Source organism: Lolium rigidum, chromosome 3, assembly GCF_022539505.1.
Source record: "Lolium rigidum isolate FL_2022 chromosome 3, APGP_CSIRO_Lrig_0.1, whole genome shotgun sequence".
NCBI lineage: Eukaryota > Viridiplantae > Streptophyta > Magnoliopsida > Poales > Poaceae > Lolium > Lolium rigidum.
In genome coordinates, this window is record NC_061510.1 from 91,598,815 (window position 1) to 91,616,298 (window position 17,484).

The 17,484-nt window shown below is 47.7% G+C and overlaps 1 protein-coding gene and 1 long non-coding RNA gene across 3 annotated transcripts; both read right to left on the reverse strand.

Annotated features, from left to right (window-relative positions):
• Nucleotides 1-11,336: 11,336 nt before the first annotated feature.
• Nucleotides 11,337-13,775, reverse strand: LOC124697512. Of its 2 annotated transcripts, XR_007000804.1 has the most exons (5): nt 13,664-13,775; nt 13,450-13,522; nt 13,147-13,361; nt 12,078-12,136; nt 11,337-11,767 (listed from the first exon to the last, which is right to left on the reverse strand). It is a non-coding gene; the product is annotated as an uncharacterized LOC124697512 (long non-coding RNA). The 2 variants fall into 2 exon arrangements; XR_007000803.1 differs by having other exon boundaries at nt 11,337-12,136.
• A 20-nt stretch (nt 13,776-13,795) lies between these two features.
• On the reverse strand, nt 13,796-16,388 carry LOC124695183. Its single transcript, XM_047228064.1, has 3 exons — nt 16,086-16,388; nt 14,032-14,075; nt 13,796-13,856 (listed from the first exon to the last, which is right to left on the reverse strand). The coding sequence occupies exons 1-3, from the start codon at nt 16,386-16,388 to the stop codon at nt 13,796-13,798; spliced, it is 408 nt and encodes a 135-aa protein (XP_047084020.1).
• Nucleotides 16,389-17,484: the final 1,096 nt, after the last annotated feature.

Below are 17,484 nucleotides of genomic sequence, written 5' to 3' on the forward strand. Positions count from 1 at the left end.
ATGACCTATGGCGTCTTCATGGCCGCCACAAAGCTCAAACACTACTTTGAGGAACACCCTATGAAGGTGGTGAGTGAAGCACCCATCTCCGATATCGTGTGCAACAAAGATGCTAGCGGCAGGATTGCAAAATGGGCAATACAGATATCACCGTATGTACCGGTGTATGAAAGAAGAGACGCTATCAAATCGCAAGCTTTAGCTGATTTCTTGGTTGATTGGGCGGAAATGCGGTACAAGCCCCCGGATCAAAGAATAGAATACTGGAAGATGCACTTTGACGGATCCAAGCTCAAAGAGGGTCTAGGTGCCGGTGTGGTACTAACCTCACCAAAGGGAGATCATCTCCGGTATGTTTTACAAGTACATTTCAGGGCATCAAACAATGTCGCTGAATACGAGGCTTTGATCCATGGGCTTAAGGTCGCAAAAGAAATCGGTGCACACCGGATCATTTGCTATGGAGACTCGGATCTTGTGGTACAACAATGTTCCGGAAATTGGGACGCAAAAGATGCCAACATGGCCTCCTACCGGTTTCACGTGCAAAAGATTGCCGGCTTCTTCGAAGGGTGTGAGTTTCACCATGTACCGCGTGCGGAAAATGAAGCCGCGGATGCTTTGTCCAAGCTGGGCTCATCCAGGCAAGAAATTCCTCCCGGAATAGCCTTGGCACACTTAAGAGTACCATCAATCAAGCCGAGTCCGGAGTCGGAGTCAATTTTTGTACCGGAATCACACATTGTACCAATGGATATCGACGAAGGAAACCGGGGACCTGCTCCGTAAACTCGGGGACTGTTCCGGTAAGATCGGGGACCGCTGCGCCGGTACGGAAGAAACAATACCGGTGGACAACATGGACATAGACGTACCGGTGTTCCTGGTTCGGGAGATACCATCATGGGTTGAACCTATTAAGGAATTCCTGGTCAACGGCACTTTGCCGGTTGACGAAAATGAATCAAGAAGGATCCAAAGGAGGTCCAAAGCTTACACCATCATTAATGGCGAGATGTACAAGAGGAGTGTTACCGGTGTCCTCCAAAGGTGTGTGAAACCGGAAGAAGGAAAAGAAATGCTCGAGGAAATACACCGAGGGAGTGTGGGCACCACGCTTCGTCAAGGGCCCTAGTGGCAAAGGTTTTCCGGCATGGGTTCTATTGGCCAACAGCTTTGGAGAACGCGGAGGATCTGGTAAGAAAATGCAATGGGTGCCAGAGGTACGCCAAGCAAAATCATACCCCAGCCTCAGGCCTAAAGACAATACCGTTAACTTGGCCGTTTGCCGTTTGGTGCCTGGACATGGTTGGCCCATTCAAAACAGCAAGGGGAAACATGACCCACATCTTGGTTATGGTGGACAAATTCACCAAGTGGCTAGAGGTGAAACCCATTGCAAAGTGTGATGGGCGCACAGCGGTGAAATTCTTAAAAGATGTCATTTTGCGGTATGGATACCCACATAGCATTATCACTGACAATGGCACAAACTTCGCTCAAGGTGAGTTCAAAAGATTTTGTGAGGACAACAACATCCGGTTGGATTTGTGCTCAGTCGCACACCCACAAGGCAATGGCCAAGTTGAAAGGACAAACGCTTTGGTACTTTCCGGTATCAAACCAAGACTCATCGATGCGGTGGAAAAATCGCCGGGGTGTTGGCTCGATGAGCTACCATCAGTGTTGTGGAGTATAAGAACAACTCCAAACCGGTCTACCGGATACACTCCATTTTTCATGGTTTATGGAGCAGAAGCGGTCATACCAACCGACATTCTCCATGATTCACCAAGGGTCCAACTCTATACCGAAGAAGAGGTAAAGGAGGCACGAGAAAACGATGTGGACTTGCTAGAAGAAGCAAGAGAGTTAGCTTTGGCAAGAACAGCCATTTACCGACAAAACCTCGGACGCTACCACGATCGGAAGGTTAACCCAAGAGTGTTCCGGGAAGGAGACCTAGTGCTACGCCTGGTGCAGCGCACTGAAGGCCGGCACAAGCTTTCCCCTCCGTGGGAAGGGCCTTTCATTGTGAGCAAGGCTCTCCACAATGATGCCTACTACCTAATTGATGCACAGGAATGGAAGAAAGGAAAGGCGGACAGGTCCGGAGAGGAAACCAAGCGTCCATGGAATGTAGCTTTGCTGCGTACTTTCTACTCTTGAAGTTGTGGTGTAAGGATTTCCTTTTTGTACCTTATTTGCTATGAACAAAAGATGTCGGAACCTTGAATGAATCTCGGGGACTACCCCACTAAGGTTGCATGTAACTTGTTTATTTTTTCAGTTTACCGGTTGCTTATTGAACGTTTTTTCTTTCCGGTTTAGTAGTGTGCTAAACCCTACCGGAGTCGTCGACTCTGCTGCTGTCCGCAACCCGGCTTCATGGCAAGCAAGATAAACCGGTAGGGGATAAGCACATGAACTACGAAGAGGGAGAGCGAGAAAGAACAATCCGGAAAAATTTAACTAACCCCGGTTATACAGGTTTTTTGCAAAAATTTCGAGTTATTTCTAAGTTCAAGAAAGTGCTTGCTTGGTGAAAGAACTTTGTGATCATACGCCAAAAACGCCCAGAGAAGGTAGGCAGAGCCAAAGCCAAAGAGCCAAGTGTGCATCGAATTGGATGCGGAAACAATTTCGGAATCATTGCAGTGCAAGACAAAAGTCGAAACGATAAGCAAAGTGCTAAGTAGCAAACCAACATAACTTAATAAGTTACCGGTGTGCAAGACACCGACATAAATTGTTGCACCACAAACCACAAGGATGAGTTTTATCTTACATCATACACCCGGCATACCGGGGTCGAATTTAACAAGTTCCATTATCAAGCAAGCAGGAGCAGGTAAGTTTGTTCAGGCAACGGAGGCGTCAGGTGGAGCAGCACCGGTCTCGGGGGCTTCAGGGGGAGCAGCGCTGGCCTCGGGAGCTTCCGGCGGCACATCCTCGGCATCCTCATCTTCATCTCCCTCTTCTTCTTCCTCATCGCCGAGGTAGTCCTTAACATCGGAGGGGAGGGATGAAGGTGCGGACTTCGGCATACTCAGCAAGCCGGTAGGCCCGATCCTGCCGCTTTGCGGTAAGAACCGGATCCATGTCGGTAGGAGCATCTTCGTGTACGCCTTGGAGTGCGTCCAGATTCAACTCCGGATACCAGGAGCACGCGGAGCGAAGCGCGGTGTCAGCTCCAGCGCGAGCTGCAGAGCATTGCCACTCACGAATCCGGCGCCCTGCCTCCTTCAGACCGGTTGGCGGTGAGGGTGATGTTGGCCGGCATGGCTTCTTCGGGCCACAGCACCTTGAAGATTTGGATGGCAGCATCCGGTAGATCGACAAGGGTGCGGTCCACTGAGCGCATGTGTTGGACTCGAGCGGAGAGGGCGACCAGATAGTCGTACCCGTCCCAGTGCGCATCCATGTTGGGAAATTCCCGCGCCACCCGATCCTCCATCACCTTCTTCACGGCGTGTGCCTGGGAGTCCGGGAAGTGTTCTGCGGAAAGAAGGAAAGAGCATAAGCACAAGATACCGGAAAAAAGTCTGCCGGAAGGAAAAGAAACACGGATGTATTTTCAAAAAGAGAAAGCTTATAAGCAAAAGAAGGGACAAGACAAGGACTTACGGAGAGCCAGCGCGTCGATCTGCATAACCAGCCGATCATATTCTACGTGATCAGTGGTCATGACCTCAATACGGTGCTCCGCTGCCTTCCGCGCCTTCCTTTCCTCCTCCGGCTCCGTCATCGGCACCGTGTTGGAGTTCGTGGAATCCTCCACGACCTCCGCCAGCCGAGCCTCGGCCGCAGCCTGGGCATCCTTCAGAGCTTGGTCCTGCTGGAGCGCGGCTTGCATAGCTTGTTCCTTCAGCTCCCTCGAGGCGGTCTTCTGGGCGTCCAGTGCCTCGCGGTGCTCCTTGATGAGCTGCTCTTTTTCGCCTAGGCACCGGAAAGAAAGGTGTTAGCAAGTAGCAACTGGTAAAATGAAAAAAGAACGAGTCAACCGGAAGAGAAAAAGTGACACCTTGAAGAGTGGCAATCTGGACCTTGAGGGCCTCGATGGTAGCTTCCGGAACAGCTGTTGAACAAAAGATACGTAAGTGTTAAAAAAGAAAATTTTCCGGTGAAAAGATGCCGGAGGAAAAGAAAGGAAACAAACCTTGGCAAGTGGCTGTGGGCCTCCGCAAGGTCCCGATGCTCCCACAGAAGCTCCTCGAAGAGCTGCTTCCGGGCATCCGCGGTGCTCTGTTCAAAAGAAGATAATTGTGAGAAAGAAAGAGCAAAGATCTTAACCCGAAACTCGGGGACTGGCTATGCCGGTTTCGCGCGTTTCTAGTTATGTTTCGCGCTAAGAGCAAAGATCTTAACCCGAAACTCGGGGACTGGCTATGCCGGTTTCGCGCGTTTCTAGTTAAGTTTCGCGCTAAGAGCAAAGATCTTAACCCGAAACTCGGGGACTGGCTATGCCGGTTTCGCGCGTTTCTAGTTAAGTTTCGCGCTAAGAACAAAGATCTTAACCCGAAACTCGGGGACTGGCTATGCCGGTTTCGCGCGTTTCTAGTTAAGTTTCGCGCTAAGAGCTACGCTCTCAACACAAAACTCGGGGACTGGGAGGATAGACAAGATCCGGAAAGAAAGAAACCGACATCAATAAAAGTTATAAGAAGGTTGGCAAAACTTACCACCACGTTGCTGGTGGCGTCGTACCACGCACTGTCGAACTCCTTCACGGCACGCTTGAGCCACATGAAGTGTTCTTCAGTGGACCGCGGCCCAGCGGGATCCGGCGCTGGAAGGCGGTCCTTCCCCAAGCCGCGGGTGGATGCGGAGATGTCCGCATCGTTCCATTTTTGGGCATAGGGGAGAAGGTGCCCCAGCTCCTTACCCTCGCGCTTCAGCTCAACAATCCGGCCCGGGAGGCCGGAAGGTTTCTCCGGGACCGCGGCAGCGGCAGGCCCGACATGCGGCACTAGAGGCTGCGAGCCGGTTGATGCGCTGCCATCCACGGCCTTTCCGCGGGACGCCCCCGGCTTCAGGAACTGGGTGATCTTGGGGGTCGTCGGCGGCGGCTTTGGCTTGGCCGCGGGAGGTCCTTGGCTTGGCAGCAGTGCCGGTGCAGCCCCGGTAGGCTCGAGGATAAGAGCTTCCGGGTGCGCTGCAGAAGAGGCCGGCGCAGAAGTATCCGGCGCGGTCTCGCTTGGGGAAGAGCTTGGTTGTTTCTTTTTCTTCTTCTTCGGGGGGGAACCAGAGGTTCCGCCCGCCCGGCGGTTTCGTTGTCGGCGCCGGTGTTGCTGGCGCAGATGTCTTGGGTATCGGGAGGGGAGATAAGATCCTCCTCTGCGCGGTGATCTGGCGGTGTAGGGGCCGCGAGCCCCGAACTTGTAGTGCCTCCCGGAGGGGAGGCAGAGGTGTTGCCGGCACCAGATGGTGCCGGGCTTGAATGAGGAGGAGGATTCGAGGTCCTTGCCGAGCCGGCAAAGCCCTCCGGCTTGGAGCCAAGCTGAAGCGCGGGGCTGAAAGAGAGAAAAAGAAAGGGTTGGGAAAAAAGCAACCGGAAAAGAGCTTAGTAAGAACGAAATAAGCAAAAAAGAGAAACAAGGAACTTACCCGGAAGAAACCGGCATCCGCTTATGCTTGTAGCGCTTGGTGCCAACCTCTTTTCCCCCAAGGACTTCGAGTCCGAGGGCGTTTGGCGAGGAGGAGCTTGGCTAGGGCCGGCGTCGGCAGCCGGAGCCTTGTTCTTTTGGCCTTGGGCCATGAGTTTCTCCACAAACTCGTCGCTCGCCTCGGCCCCCGAGAGGAGCAACATGCTCGTGGACCCGTGGTTTGGGGCTAGCTGAGGGAGCGTCTACAGAAGGAGATAGGTAACAGAAGAATATGAGAGATCAAAAAGAAGAGCTACCTCAACTGAGCTCAGGTCGTCGGACGAACCGGCTGGCTCCGGTGGAGATTTGCCGAGGCGCGAAGCTGGAGTCCGGCCCATCTTCAGGTCCAGCCAATGGATGAAAGGGTCCGGGTCGAACTTGTCAAGGGCGCGCTTCCGGCAAGGGCCTCGCCGGTCTGAGTCAATGCGGGGAAGCGGTCCTTGGCCCGAAAGCAAGCAAGAAAAACAGCTTAGCCATAGTATAAAAGTTACCGGCAAACCAACCCGAGTTGCGCAAATCTCTTACTTCTTGGGTTGGAGGATTAGTGGAACCGAGAGGCCTGAGACCCCATTCCCGATCCAGCCGGCATGTCCGTTTGGCATATCCGGCTAGCCTTCGGGACCACATCCGCCTTGCTCAAGGGCAGGCCGGTGATCTTGGTGGGATCGCCGGGGCCATACATCTCGCTCATCTTGTGAACGTGACGCTTGAGGGGAAGCACCCGGCGGCTGATGAAGGTGCGGATGATATCGTCGGAGCAAATGTTGGTTTCTTTCATCAGCTTCAACACGAAGCATACCACCCGGTTCGTCTCTATATGATCCGTACCAGGGTTGTAGTTCCAGTTGATCTTGGCGGGCGGCGCCGGGTTGAAGGGCGGCAAGTTGATGAGATCAGTGGCGCTCTTGTTCTTCACGTAGAAGAACGTTGTCTGCCATAAGCGGCAAGACTCGAGGCCGTTGAACTTAAAAGGGGCTCCCTTGGCGGGAGCCGATGATACAAGACCCGCATTGTACGGGGTTTGGGCTTGGGAATGTCCTTGCCCTGGACCGAGTTGATCCGGAGAGAGAAGAAGCGTGCAAACGTCTCGCGAGCGGGACGGATGCCGATGTAGCCTTCCATGAAGGCCACAAAACAGGAAAGGTAAAAAACGGCATTGCCGGGAAGGTGGTGAGGCTGGAGTCGATAGAAATCAAGGAATTGGCGGAAGAAATCGGAGGCGGGTAGGCCGAAGCCACGCTCGAAGTGAGCAAGGAAGACGACGACCTCACCAGGATTGAGCACCGGTTCGATCTCGTCACCAGGAATCCGGCAGGAGACCCCTTCCGGTATCCTCCTAGACCGGTAAAGCCGATCAATCTCATGTTGAGTCACGTCGGAACCTCTCCGGGCTCCGCGTGTGATACCGGAAAGATCCTTTCCGGGGGCCCGGCTGGAGGTGCCGGCCTCTTGATCCTTGTTGGATTCTAGTTCCATCCGGGCAAGATCTTCAGTTAGCCCGTCGGAGGTCCTACTGCCTTGACTACTAGAGGAGGGGGCAAGAAGAGATTCTTCGCTAGACATGTGGATCTGGGCGACACCGGAATCTACCGAAAAACAGTTTTCCCCAGAAAGACCCTCGCACGAAGATCTACGAGTAAGAGAAAAAGCAAAATAAAGAGGGAATAAATACTCTACCGGCCCAAGATCTGGAAAGCTAAGAGAGAAGAAGTAAAGAGGTATCGGGCCTAACCTGAGGCGGCGGAGTTGCAGAAGGAGAGGTTCGCCGGAGGGATGGTGAGCCTAAGGCCAGCGAGGAGGTCCGTCGACGGCGAGGTGAGGAAGAGCTCGAGGAAACGCCAATGCTGCAACTGCGACAGGAGCGCCGCAGAGGTTCTTCACGCGGTGAAGTTCAGCGGCGTCCGGCGGAGCAACAGCGGAAGTTCGTCGGGTGGCGGAGCTCCGAACGAGCGAAACGGAGCGGCGGAGGCGCGAGAGGGCAAGAGCACTATGCGCGAGGAAGTGGAGAATGCGAGAAGAGGAAGAAGAAGGAGCGGTTTCGCCTTATAAGGGAAGAGGGAGAAGTGGGCCGAAAACCGCTGGGCCTCGGTGGTTTGGATCGTGGGCCGCGACGGTTCGCTCCACGGGCCGCCACGTGGCGTGGCGATACACGCGTGAAAATAGAAGGCCACAGGGAAGTGGATACGGATCCAGAACGGAGGCCAGGATTTGCTGTGAGGCAGTTAATGCGCGCGCGAAGCCGAAGGAAGTGACCCCGACACCGACGCTGTCGATCACGATGCGCATGTCACTGACAGGCGCGGGGCCCAAGATATTCTCGACTTCGCCGAGGAAGTGTTTAATGACTAAGATGCCGGAGGATAAGACACCGAAAAATGTCTTGCGAAGAGAGATAACGATAATCCGGGCAAAGATGCCGGATCCAAGCCCAGTGCCGGGTAGATTAAACCGGTATCCTAAGGTAAAAGAACCTGGCATGGTCTGTTGGATAGAATCCGCCAGACTATACCAGCTTCGGGGACTAATGTTGGGGGGATGACCCCCGGTATGCCAAAGGCATGCCAAACCGGATGGTTTGAGCTATCAAGATACCGGTTTAATGTTCGTACCGGAACATAGAGATAAGAAATTAGCTAAGTGAGGCTAAGCCGGTATCCCCAAGAGGGTATGCCGGAACCGGGTAAAGAAGATACCGGGCTACCGGAAAGAAGAGCATGTCGGCAGGACTGGTCAAAGATTCTCTCCGAGCTAGAAGACAAAGATGAGCTAAGCAAAGTAGCTTTAAACGAAGGGCTGACGATAAAGAGGAGGATGACGGTCAAAGAAGCCGGAGGACGTCGAGCATCACCGATTAAAGAAGACCCCGGTGTCATCTATGATTAAAGTAGCTTTGTAAAGTAGTTTGTCTAGTCAAAGATGCCATTAGGGTTTCTTGCCCTGTAAGCCACCCTCTCCCCTATATAAGGAGAGGGGGCAGCCTTCTTCACGGGCACGCACGAAGAGAGCTAGGTTTAGAATAACACATGTACTGAGAAACTTGTAACCTGTTGAGATCAATAAAGAAGATGATCTAGAGCGAGTTCTTCCTTATGTCTTTCTTCTTCAACCTCTAGCCTTGGCTAAGTTCTTGAGGAAATCATCCGGAAGTCCATCCCATCTAATCACAAACCCTCCCTCGAATCCTCTTGCGTCCATTCGGCCCCAACTTAAGCCATCCTATGGCATCTGTCTGTTCACCACGACGACAGTCGATGGCCGTGCCAGTAAGTTTTTATTGTGTTGCGTGCATCAGTTATTTCGGCCGGCAGAAAATGGTGTGGTGTCATCACTTAGGTTATATAGTTTATCGATTGGTGCCTCTGCTATTAGAAAAATCAATCTTGTCCGCGTGAAAAGCCAAATGCCCATCGGACTACCAGACTGACAAACATTTTCAATGGATTCTTTTTAGGTAAGAAAGAGAACGGGTGGAGATGTGTGTGCAACCTTATGGTACTTAATAGGTGAGAATCTAAGTGGTTAATCCATAATATGATCAATGACACAACCCTTGCAACATAATCTGACAAACTTTTGCTTTATCGCCGTGAATATTGACAGAGAAACTATTGACTGAAACAACTTGACACCAGCATTAGGGCCACTTCTTTTCGGCTTCTTCGTTGGCTTCTGGAAGAAGCTTCTCCCCACCACCTTCTCCTAGAAGCTCGAATCCAAAATTTGTTTTGGCTTATAATCTAGTTTGATCTAAACTCGAGTATAAGCCAGAACAAATTTGGCATCAGAGCTTCTGGGAGAAGTAGGTAGGAAGAAGCTTCCCCCATAAGCCATCGTAGAAGCCGAAAAGAAGTGGCCTTTAGTGTCACTGCAAGAGACATGCCATAGCACGGATGACAATCCACCAGCCGATTTGCAGCTCATGATCCACAATTCCACATGGCTAATGTATTACAATAAGTGAGACTTTAATTTTATGCGGCACCGTCTCCACTTCCAATACCTTGCAATCAAAAATACAAATACGAGAAAGACGTACAATTTGACCTTAAATGTTAATGTATGGTTCCCTCGTTAACTCGCTGCCTAATAAGCCTCCTTAGAGAGATGATGAGAATTGTTACCCTTGTCTTAGGCTGCTTGTGGCGAGGGCTTCATTCTGCTTGTCATCTCTTTAGGTGAAACATATACTCTTCTTGGGCCTCGTTATTTTGTTAAGGTCTTTGTTGGCTGTCTTCCAAAACATGGGCTCACACATGTGCACCACGCCACGCCGAAGACTTGTCTGCTCCGCCTAAAGGATCGCGCTAGTGGCCCATTTAATTGGTGTTCTTAGTTTTGATTTATGTTTCTTTCATTTTATTTTATTTTTATGTTTATTTTATAATTTTATATAGTTTGTATTTTTTTGTTTGTTTTTCTCTCCTTTCCTTTCTTATGTTCATTTAAAAAAGTGTCTATGTGTAAGAAAAAAATGTTTCGGTGAGGTTATAAAGTGTTCACCTGATTGAAAAAGTTGTTCATGAAGTTCAGCAAAGTTGTTCACCGTATTCGAAAAAATATTCACGGGGTTCACAGGTTCTATTTTTCAAAACTAAGTTTATAAACTAAATATAATTTTACTATTTTTGAAGATTTCACTAAATTTATGTTGATTATTTTAAAAAGGAACATCTAATGGGCCGCGAAAATGAGGCCCAAATACCACGCCGAGGCGGCATGCAGTCACACTCGTCTCTACTGGGGTTTCAGACTTTTTTTAGTTGCAAGTGAGGTTGTAACTGAGGTATTCTTTTCATATGCAACTGGGGTTGTAATTGAGATCTTTGTGGGGCTGCAACTAATACATTTTTTCAGTCGTATGTGGGGTTGTAATTGTTATTCTTCTCACTTGTAAGAGGATTTGCAACTGAAATTTTCCCAAACGCAAGTGGGTTTGCATCAGAGAGGCAAATGAAGTTAGAAATAAGTCTTTTTGCAGTGGGAAGTGGCTTTCAACTGAGGAAAAAAATCGTAAACATTCAATTCATGTCAGGACTCGTCATGGATGGAAATTGGGGTGCAACTGTGATCTGGTTATGTAAGATAGTGTTAACTTTTTGATACTTATATGTGAATTTGTTTTATAGCTTCTTAAAAGTTGCAAAGAAAACATGAAATTAGACCCATACCATTTAACTTGTACAAGTTAACACCCAAACAGCCAGGCCTAAAACAAACCCAAGTACCTAAGGTGACTGATGTCAGCTGACTAGGAATCTATAATCTATAATATCTAAATGGAAGCAACCCACTAAGTGATTTCTTTTAACATGCAAGCTATCCACCTCATCAAACATGTTAGGCCAATCATAATCTCCCACATCAGCAGCCTTCCATGTCATTACTTTTGTATTTTGTTTTCATTGCAGCTGATCTATCTATAAGCAAAACTGCAGCCTCCACTGTCATTATTTTTGTAAGATGCAACGCTTCAATCTCAACCATTTATTTCATGCAGTAACCAAAGCTTAGTGCCAATAATGCTCCACTATGCTTTTCCCGTCTTTACATATCCTCACCTACCCAGCAGCCAGCACCCTACCAGCATATTAATTTGTAACTAGATTTATATGTGCGCCTTGGCGCACGATCCCGTGAAATCCGTGCAAATGTAGATTTTGTATAAAAAGATAAAAATCTGATGTCCTAAATGTCAATGAGGATGGAATTGTACATAGAACTGCATTTTGGATTTAGGCTATATGACAGTCTTGTGAATACGTCTGATGGAGAGCATATAAGTTTAATGTCGTAGCATAAATCCCAGCATAGATAGATAAAAACATGTACAGGTTCATCTAACACAATACTGTGCTAAGTATATTACATAACATAGCTGATTGAATTCCTGGGTACATTTTACTGAAATTTAGTCAAGGTTTAACAACATGGTCATGTAGGCAACAACGTTGCATAAAAAGTGTCGGATGATCAGACCAGGTTCACCATGGCTGATAGACAAACATGTGAACATCATCCGCTGCAAGCAGTACGGGCATTCAAAAGTAAATCTGGCCATCAGGGAGTAGCTCGGACGGATTCTATTCACACGTAGAGCAAAAGAAAGCTGCAAGGCTACGTATCTAGCATGTGAAGCGGTTTTTATCAGTATAGCATAAATACTTAACAAATCATCGTATGCAAGTATTGTAGAAAAATCAGTAAGCATGTGGGAAAACATAACTTTGAATGGACGGTTTGTTTATAAGGAAACATCCTTCTTTGATAATCCTCTTACGTAAAAATGCAAACAATCATTTTTAATCTCAGATCTGTTTGAAAATCCAAGCCGATCGCCACATCCATACTAAAAGGCCAAAGAGATCATAGAAACTGAATTTATAAGAACCTGATAACTTAGTGGCCCCTGAAACTAAAATTCAATATGCATACCTAACGTGAAGCTGGAGCCATGTACTCGTATGGTCCCAGGGGGTTATTGTCTCCCACATCTGCATTTATATCTTTTGTCAAGACATGGTGAACAGATAAAAATATATATTATATAAGATAAGACATGTTGAAAATACGTAAAAAAATATCATTTGGCCAAGGCAGAGGTTCAACAACTGATTTTGGATCAACAACTGTATCTTTGCCAAACACGTTGTCCGTCAGCTCCATAGCACGTAAAACATGCTCTATAGAGAAAGAAAGATAAGCATGCTCTATAGAGAAAGAAAGATAAGTACAATGTAATCAACACATTTCAAGAGGAATGAAAAGTGATGTGCTAGGAAGAGATGGGAAGACAACGGTTTACGGAAACTCCAACAAATTACTTCAGGGACCATATATTCTCAAAGTTTTGAATCTAAAAAAATACCACGTAATATTTGTCCTTTCTGATGAGGAATAGTTATGCATGTTATTCTTCTCTCATTTCTCAAACAATAGCATCGTAAACTTTCAGTTATCACGCACAACTATTTACATATTATTCAAAAAATTAACGCCTAGACATAGCAACTATGAACGACTGATGCTAGTATGTCACTGATTTACATATTATTCAAAAATTTAAACCTAGACATAACAACTATTTATGAATTATGCAGATCAGGTCTCGAAGCGAGAACATTTGTGTTCCCCAAGTCCTAGCTTTCAAGGAGCAAAGATCTACAGAAAACCTTTACTCAAAGTGTCTTGCATAATTATTCAAATTATGACCCTGGAGAATTTATAGACATGGATGCTAGTGCTGACATTATCCTGGCAGCAAACTGACTTAAATAGCATAGGAAATTTAAACACGACATGCGTCTGCATATTTTCTCAGTGCAATCCCGAGATTTTAGGGCAGATAAAATAAACATTTAGATTAAAACAAAGGAAATATGAGATTTCATCAGATACTACTCCCCATATATACCGGAATAAGCATAAAGATATTGTAGTTGAGAGTCTGATATTTACAATACCGACACAAACAAACATGAGAACTATTGGCGAAGCTAATTACCAATGGGCCTTGTAAGCAACTAAACTGGAGGGTGTTCATTCTTGCCTACAGCACAAGAAAATGAAATGTAAGGAAATGATGGTATGTACTTTTAAGAGACAAAATAGACAGAGAGAACTTGCAGATCCTTGCCAAATAAGAGGCTGAGGAGGGCCGGTTTGGTAATGTGGCATCTCTTGTCCTCCTATTGTCATCCTATCAATAGTCTTTTAGGCCTGACATTTATAGAAACAATTAGTGTGCAAATCTGCAGCCTCGAACCAGGAAACAATTTGATAAAACAAACTGCATAATTGGAGCTACCTCTGCATTGCGCTAATAAGCATTGATGGGCAACTCAATGAAGCAAGAATGGAGGCCAGTGATGTGATGACCCCTGCGGTAGACAACAACTCTGCAATCTTTAGCTAAAGCAGAAAATACTGAAAGAATAGCATATGATCAATTGGAAAAGGCGCAAAATGCCCCGAGCATGATCAACTCATTGCTACTACGAAGAGAGAAAGAGAGATAACACCTTGTTCTTCAGATTTTGCTCTTGGGCGGCATCGATCCGGATGTGGGGCAGTTCCTTAGCGGATCGATCCGGGTGTGGACCGCAGCACCAGCGCCCATCACGCATCAAAGTCACCCTCAACATACCTGCTTTTTATTCAGACATTCTTCTTATTGCTCGTTGCATCCGCCTGAGCTGTGACAATGGTTTGCGCCTACAAACAATTTACGGAAGACTTGCATCGGCGTAGGACATGGGAATGAACCGGACAAATGTACTATACAAAGCAGGTATGTCTAAAACTTATTCACCAGTAAGTCAAAGACTCATTCACCGCTAAGAAAGATGAATTTCACTCAGCCCAATTATATTCATAAGCAGCTACCTACCAAAGAAACAATCGCAACAATAGCCTGCAGCAGCAACGTAGAACCTGAAACAAAAAAAAAGCATATAGCACAATGTATCCCAAATATATGCACAAGTACACCATTAAAAAAAACCACGATCGCAAATAAAATAATATTCAGCCAGATCACCAAAAACAGTTCTGATCATGCCAAAGGAAAGCATGCTCTGCTAAACAGAAGAATTTTACCTGCTAAGTGAAGTTTAGGAGACTTAACTGAAATATATCTAGTTGTGCTAGACTAACCCAAACGTAACACTTAAATCGAAGGACAGGCCAAAGCACAACATTAAAATGTGAATATTCATATTTGAGGTAGTATAACCAACAATACTTTCACTGCTTCTTACTCAACAAATTTCAGAACTGTAAATTGGTACTCTAAAATATTAATTCAGTGTCAAGCAAGCAGGATGAATGCATATCAGTGTATAAATGGATTATGCATACATCACACATAACTTGAAGGCTAAAAGAAGGTACATGAAAATGCTAGATGAAGCTCTGGCAATTTGCAGATCAGTTTAAAAGTCTTGGCCCAACCCAAACATGGTACCAAAATCGAGCAACAGCCAAAACACAGTACTAAAATGCAAACATACATATTTTGGGCTGCATAGCAACCAATAATTCCATTGCTTCTTACCAAACGAATTTTAGTATAAAAATATTTAAGCTGAAGTCAGAAGCAAGCAGGTAAAATACATATCAACCTATCGCTCGTGTGTGCATCATATGTAATCTGAGGCAAAAAAAAAAGTCAAATCAAAACACCAGATGCAGTCCAAGAAGCATTTCTGTGGTCACCCAGATGAACCGCCCGTCCATATAATTCAAACATCAATATTATTATCTTAATGTTGTCAGTTGTCGACTTAACACTTTACTTTCGAAAAAATCAAATTGGGTTCTTTTCTGTTATGTTCTTCTTTCAAAGGAGAACATCAAATATTCACTGGAATCAACTTGATCGCATAGTTAACTGAACTGCAGCTCCAAGAAATTTCAAGCAGTTAGAGAAATCCATAATCAATTGCATTTACGTACTGAACATCAATTTATTTGTAGGAGGTAAGTAATTATTGTGCTAACTTTACACCAGAAATGTGAACTTTAGTAGAGGAGAACATAACTCCAGAACATAAGTTAGCAAACAAATGGTGGACCTACTATGTATTAAATCAAGCATGTTGTCACTCGCTTACTCTGGGCCCTCCACTTGCAAGTGTCTGTGCGGCTGCCGCTGCCTCCACAGGTAGAAATCACATGCAAACATGTTCACATGAACAAAACAAGACTGATGATCTGCTCCTAACCACGTGTGTCAATATTTTGAGGCTTTGTCGGCTACATCATATCTACTCGCGCATTACAACAGCCACACATAGTGGTTTCAGTTAGTTGGTGTCCACTGACGGTAATAAGATATTCGGTGATGTTTTCAACCACAACAAACAGACAGCAGTGCAAAGAAAATATCCCCCCACTCCGCCTTAGCATACCTTTCCCTCGAAGCATCCTGAAAAACTGTGTGTAAAATCTGGATGCCAGACAACTAAATAAATGTTATCACTGAACCTAGGCCCTGATAATTCAATCTGTGGTAGTGTTTGTTTTGCAAATAAAATCGACCTGAGGATGAAGATGAATGTTCAGTCAGTGAGAAATCAGTCAATTAAAATCCTCTGCTTTATTGTAGACCAATTTGGCACATGATTCAAGCGATTAAGATGAACCAAACGTTTCAATTTCAGGCATTTGAATGGCCAACTCGGTTCCCAGCCCCAGCACCAGCACGTGCAGAGGACCGTTTTCTATCTGAAAAAGTGAGACGAAATTTGACTCGATTGCTACTCCATATATCCACATAAAAAAACACAATTCTCCTATCTAGAGGCGCCTCAATATCCCCCTCCTACGATTTTATAATCACATCTGACGTCCTATGGTCTCGCAGTTCAATGGGCAGAATCAATTCCAACAAGAATTTGCTAGTAACAAAGAAAAAAAATTCAATCTGAAACGGCAGCTGACCTTAATGTAGTCCCAGAGGAAGCAGGACGGCATGATGAGTGGCGGGCGCACGAATGTGAGCCTGACGAGGCGCCGCACCTCGTCCGGCCGCCGCGGCACCAGCAGCGCTGCTGGCGATGTGCAGCGGTTGCTCGGGCTTGGCCGCGTAGGGGAGAGCAGGGACGAGGTGTTGGCGAGACCGGCCGCTCGGGAGAGGATGCACATCGCAAAGGGCGCACGGGGAAGAGAGAATAGCCACAATTCCCCCTCGCGCTTGCCAGGGCCGGTCGCCGCCGACTTCCCCCTCGCGCTGGGCGACCGCATCGGCGGCAAGTGCTCCACGGGCGGCTTGACGAAGACGAGATGGATAAGCGCGGGCTGCTACGCCACTGGCTGGGAGGGCGACCACCGCAGCAGCCGTGCTCCACCGGCGGTGCCGCCCCCGCGCGCTCGCGCTGCACTCCACTGTCGGCCCTGGTCCGACGCGCTCGTGCCGCGTCCCACCGACGGCGGCACTCCCACGGAGGGGACTGATGTTAAATCGGCGGCGCTGCTGCAGCCGGCTCGGCCGCCGGAGCTCCACCTCCTCCTCCTCCCCAAGCCGCCCGCCATGCCGGCTCCTGCGGAGGTCGCCCGCGCTGCCCTCGTCGGCCGGCGCCCGATGTCGGCCGCGCCGCCCGTCGCCCGCGCAGGAGGTGATCGGGAGAGAGGCGCAGGAGATGGAGGTGGCGGCGGGATGGAGGGCGCGAGGGGAGAGGAAGGGGAGGAGACGGGCGGAGGAGTGGGGATTGGGGAGCGATTGGGGGCGTGGCGATTGGTGGAGGGCTAGCGAGAGATCGGGCCGAGCGGGGCTTTTCGCGACCCATGGATAAAACGTGGGTTCGCGCGAGGGCCTCGCGCCCTGGACGGAACAGCCGGCCGAGATCGCGCCACGTCAGCTCGATCGGATGGCCGAAAATCCAAGCGTCTGTGAGAGCTCCATAAGGGTGCAGCAATTATACCGTGTGATACAGAGAACAAACAGTTAATCCCTTTGACTAATAGAAAGGCACTACTTCTCTCTACATTCTGCTTCTTTCGTTTCCATGGGTGCACGAGGGTCAGTTTTATATTCGCTCCCTTCCATGTTCTACTTTCAACACTTCATCTTCAGATTTCATCCATCGATGAGTGCTCTGGTTATATACTACTAAGTCCAAGTATAGTGATTGCTGTCTCAATGGAGGTTTGATCTTATGTCTGCTAATTTTTTTTACATTGAGTTTAAGCAGATCACTAGACATCAATTTGGTTTTGTGCTCTCAGAGATTGCTATCTTATATGTTTATCTAACTATGGATGTCAAGGTTTCGTTACTCTTGCATTATCCTGAGCGCTTCAAATACAAGAAGAAGTAATTTCTGACTAGGCAACATGGGGA

What these genes read in the sequence shown, in the direction of transcription:
- LOC124695183 (XM_047228064.1), bottom strand. Translation starts at nt 16,388, where the DNA reads ATGCGGTCGCCCAGCGCGAGGGGGAAGTCGGCGGCGACCGGCCCTGGC. An exon ending in TCCTCTGGGACTACATTAAG is followed by an intron (nt 14,076 to 16,085) that starts GTCAGCTGCCGT and finishes TTTTTGTTTCAG; the next exon opens with GTTCTACGTTGCTGCTGCAG. An exon ending in TTGTTGCGATTGTTTCTTTG is followed by an intron (nt 13,857 to 14,031) that starts GTAGGTAGCTGC and finishes AATTGTTTGTAG; the next exon opens with GCGCAAACCATTGTCACAGC.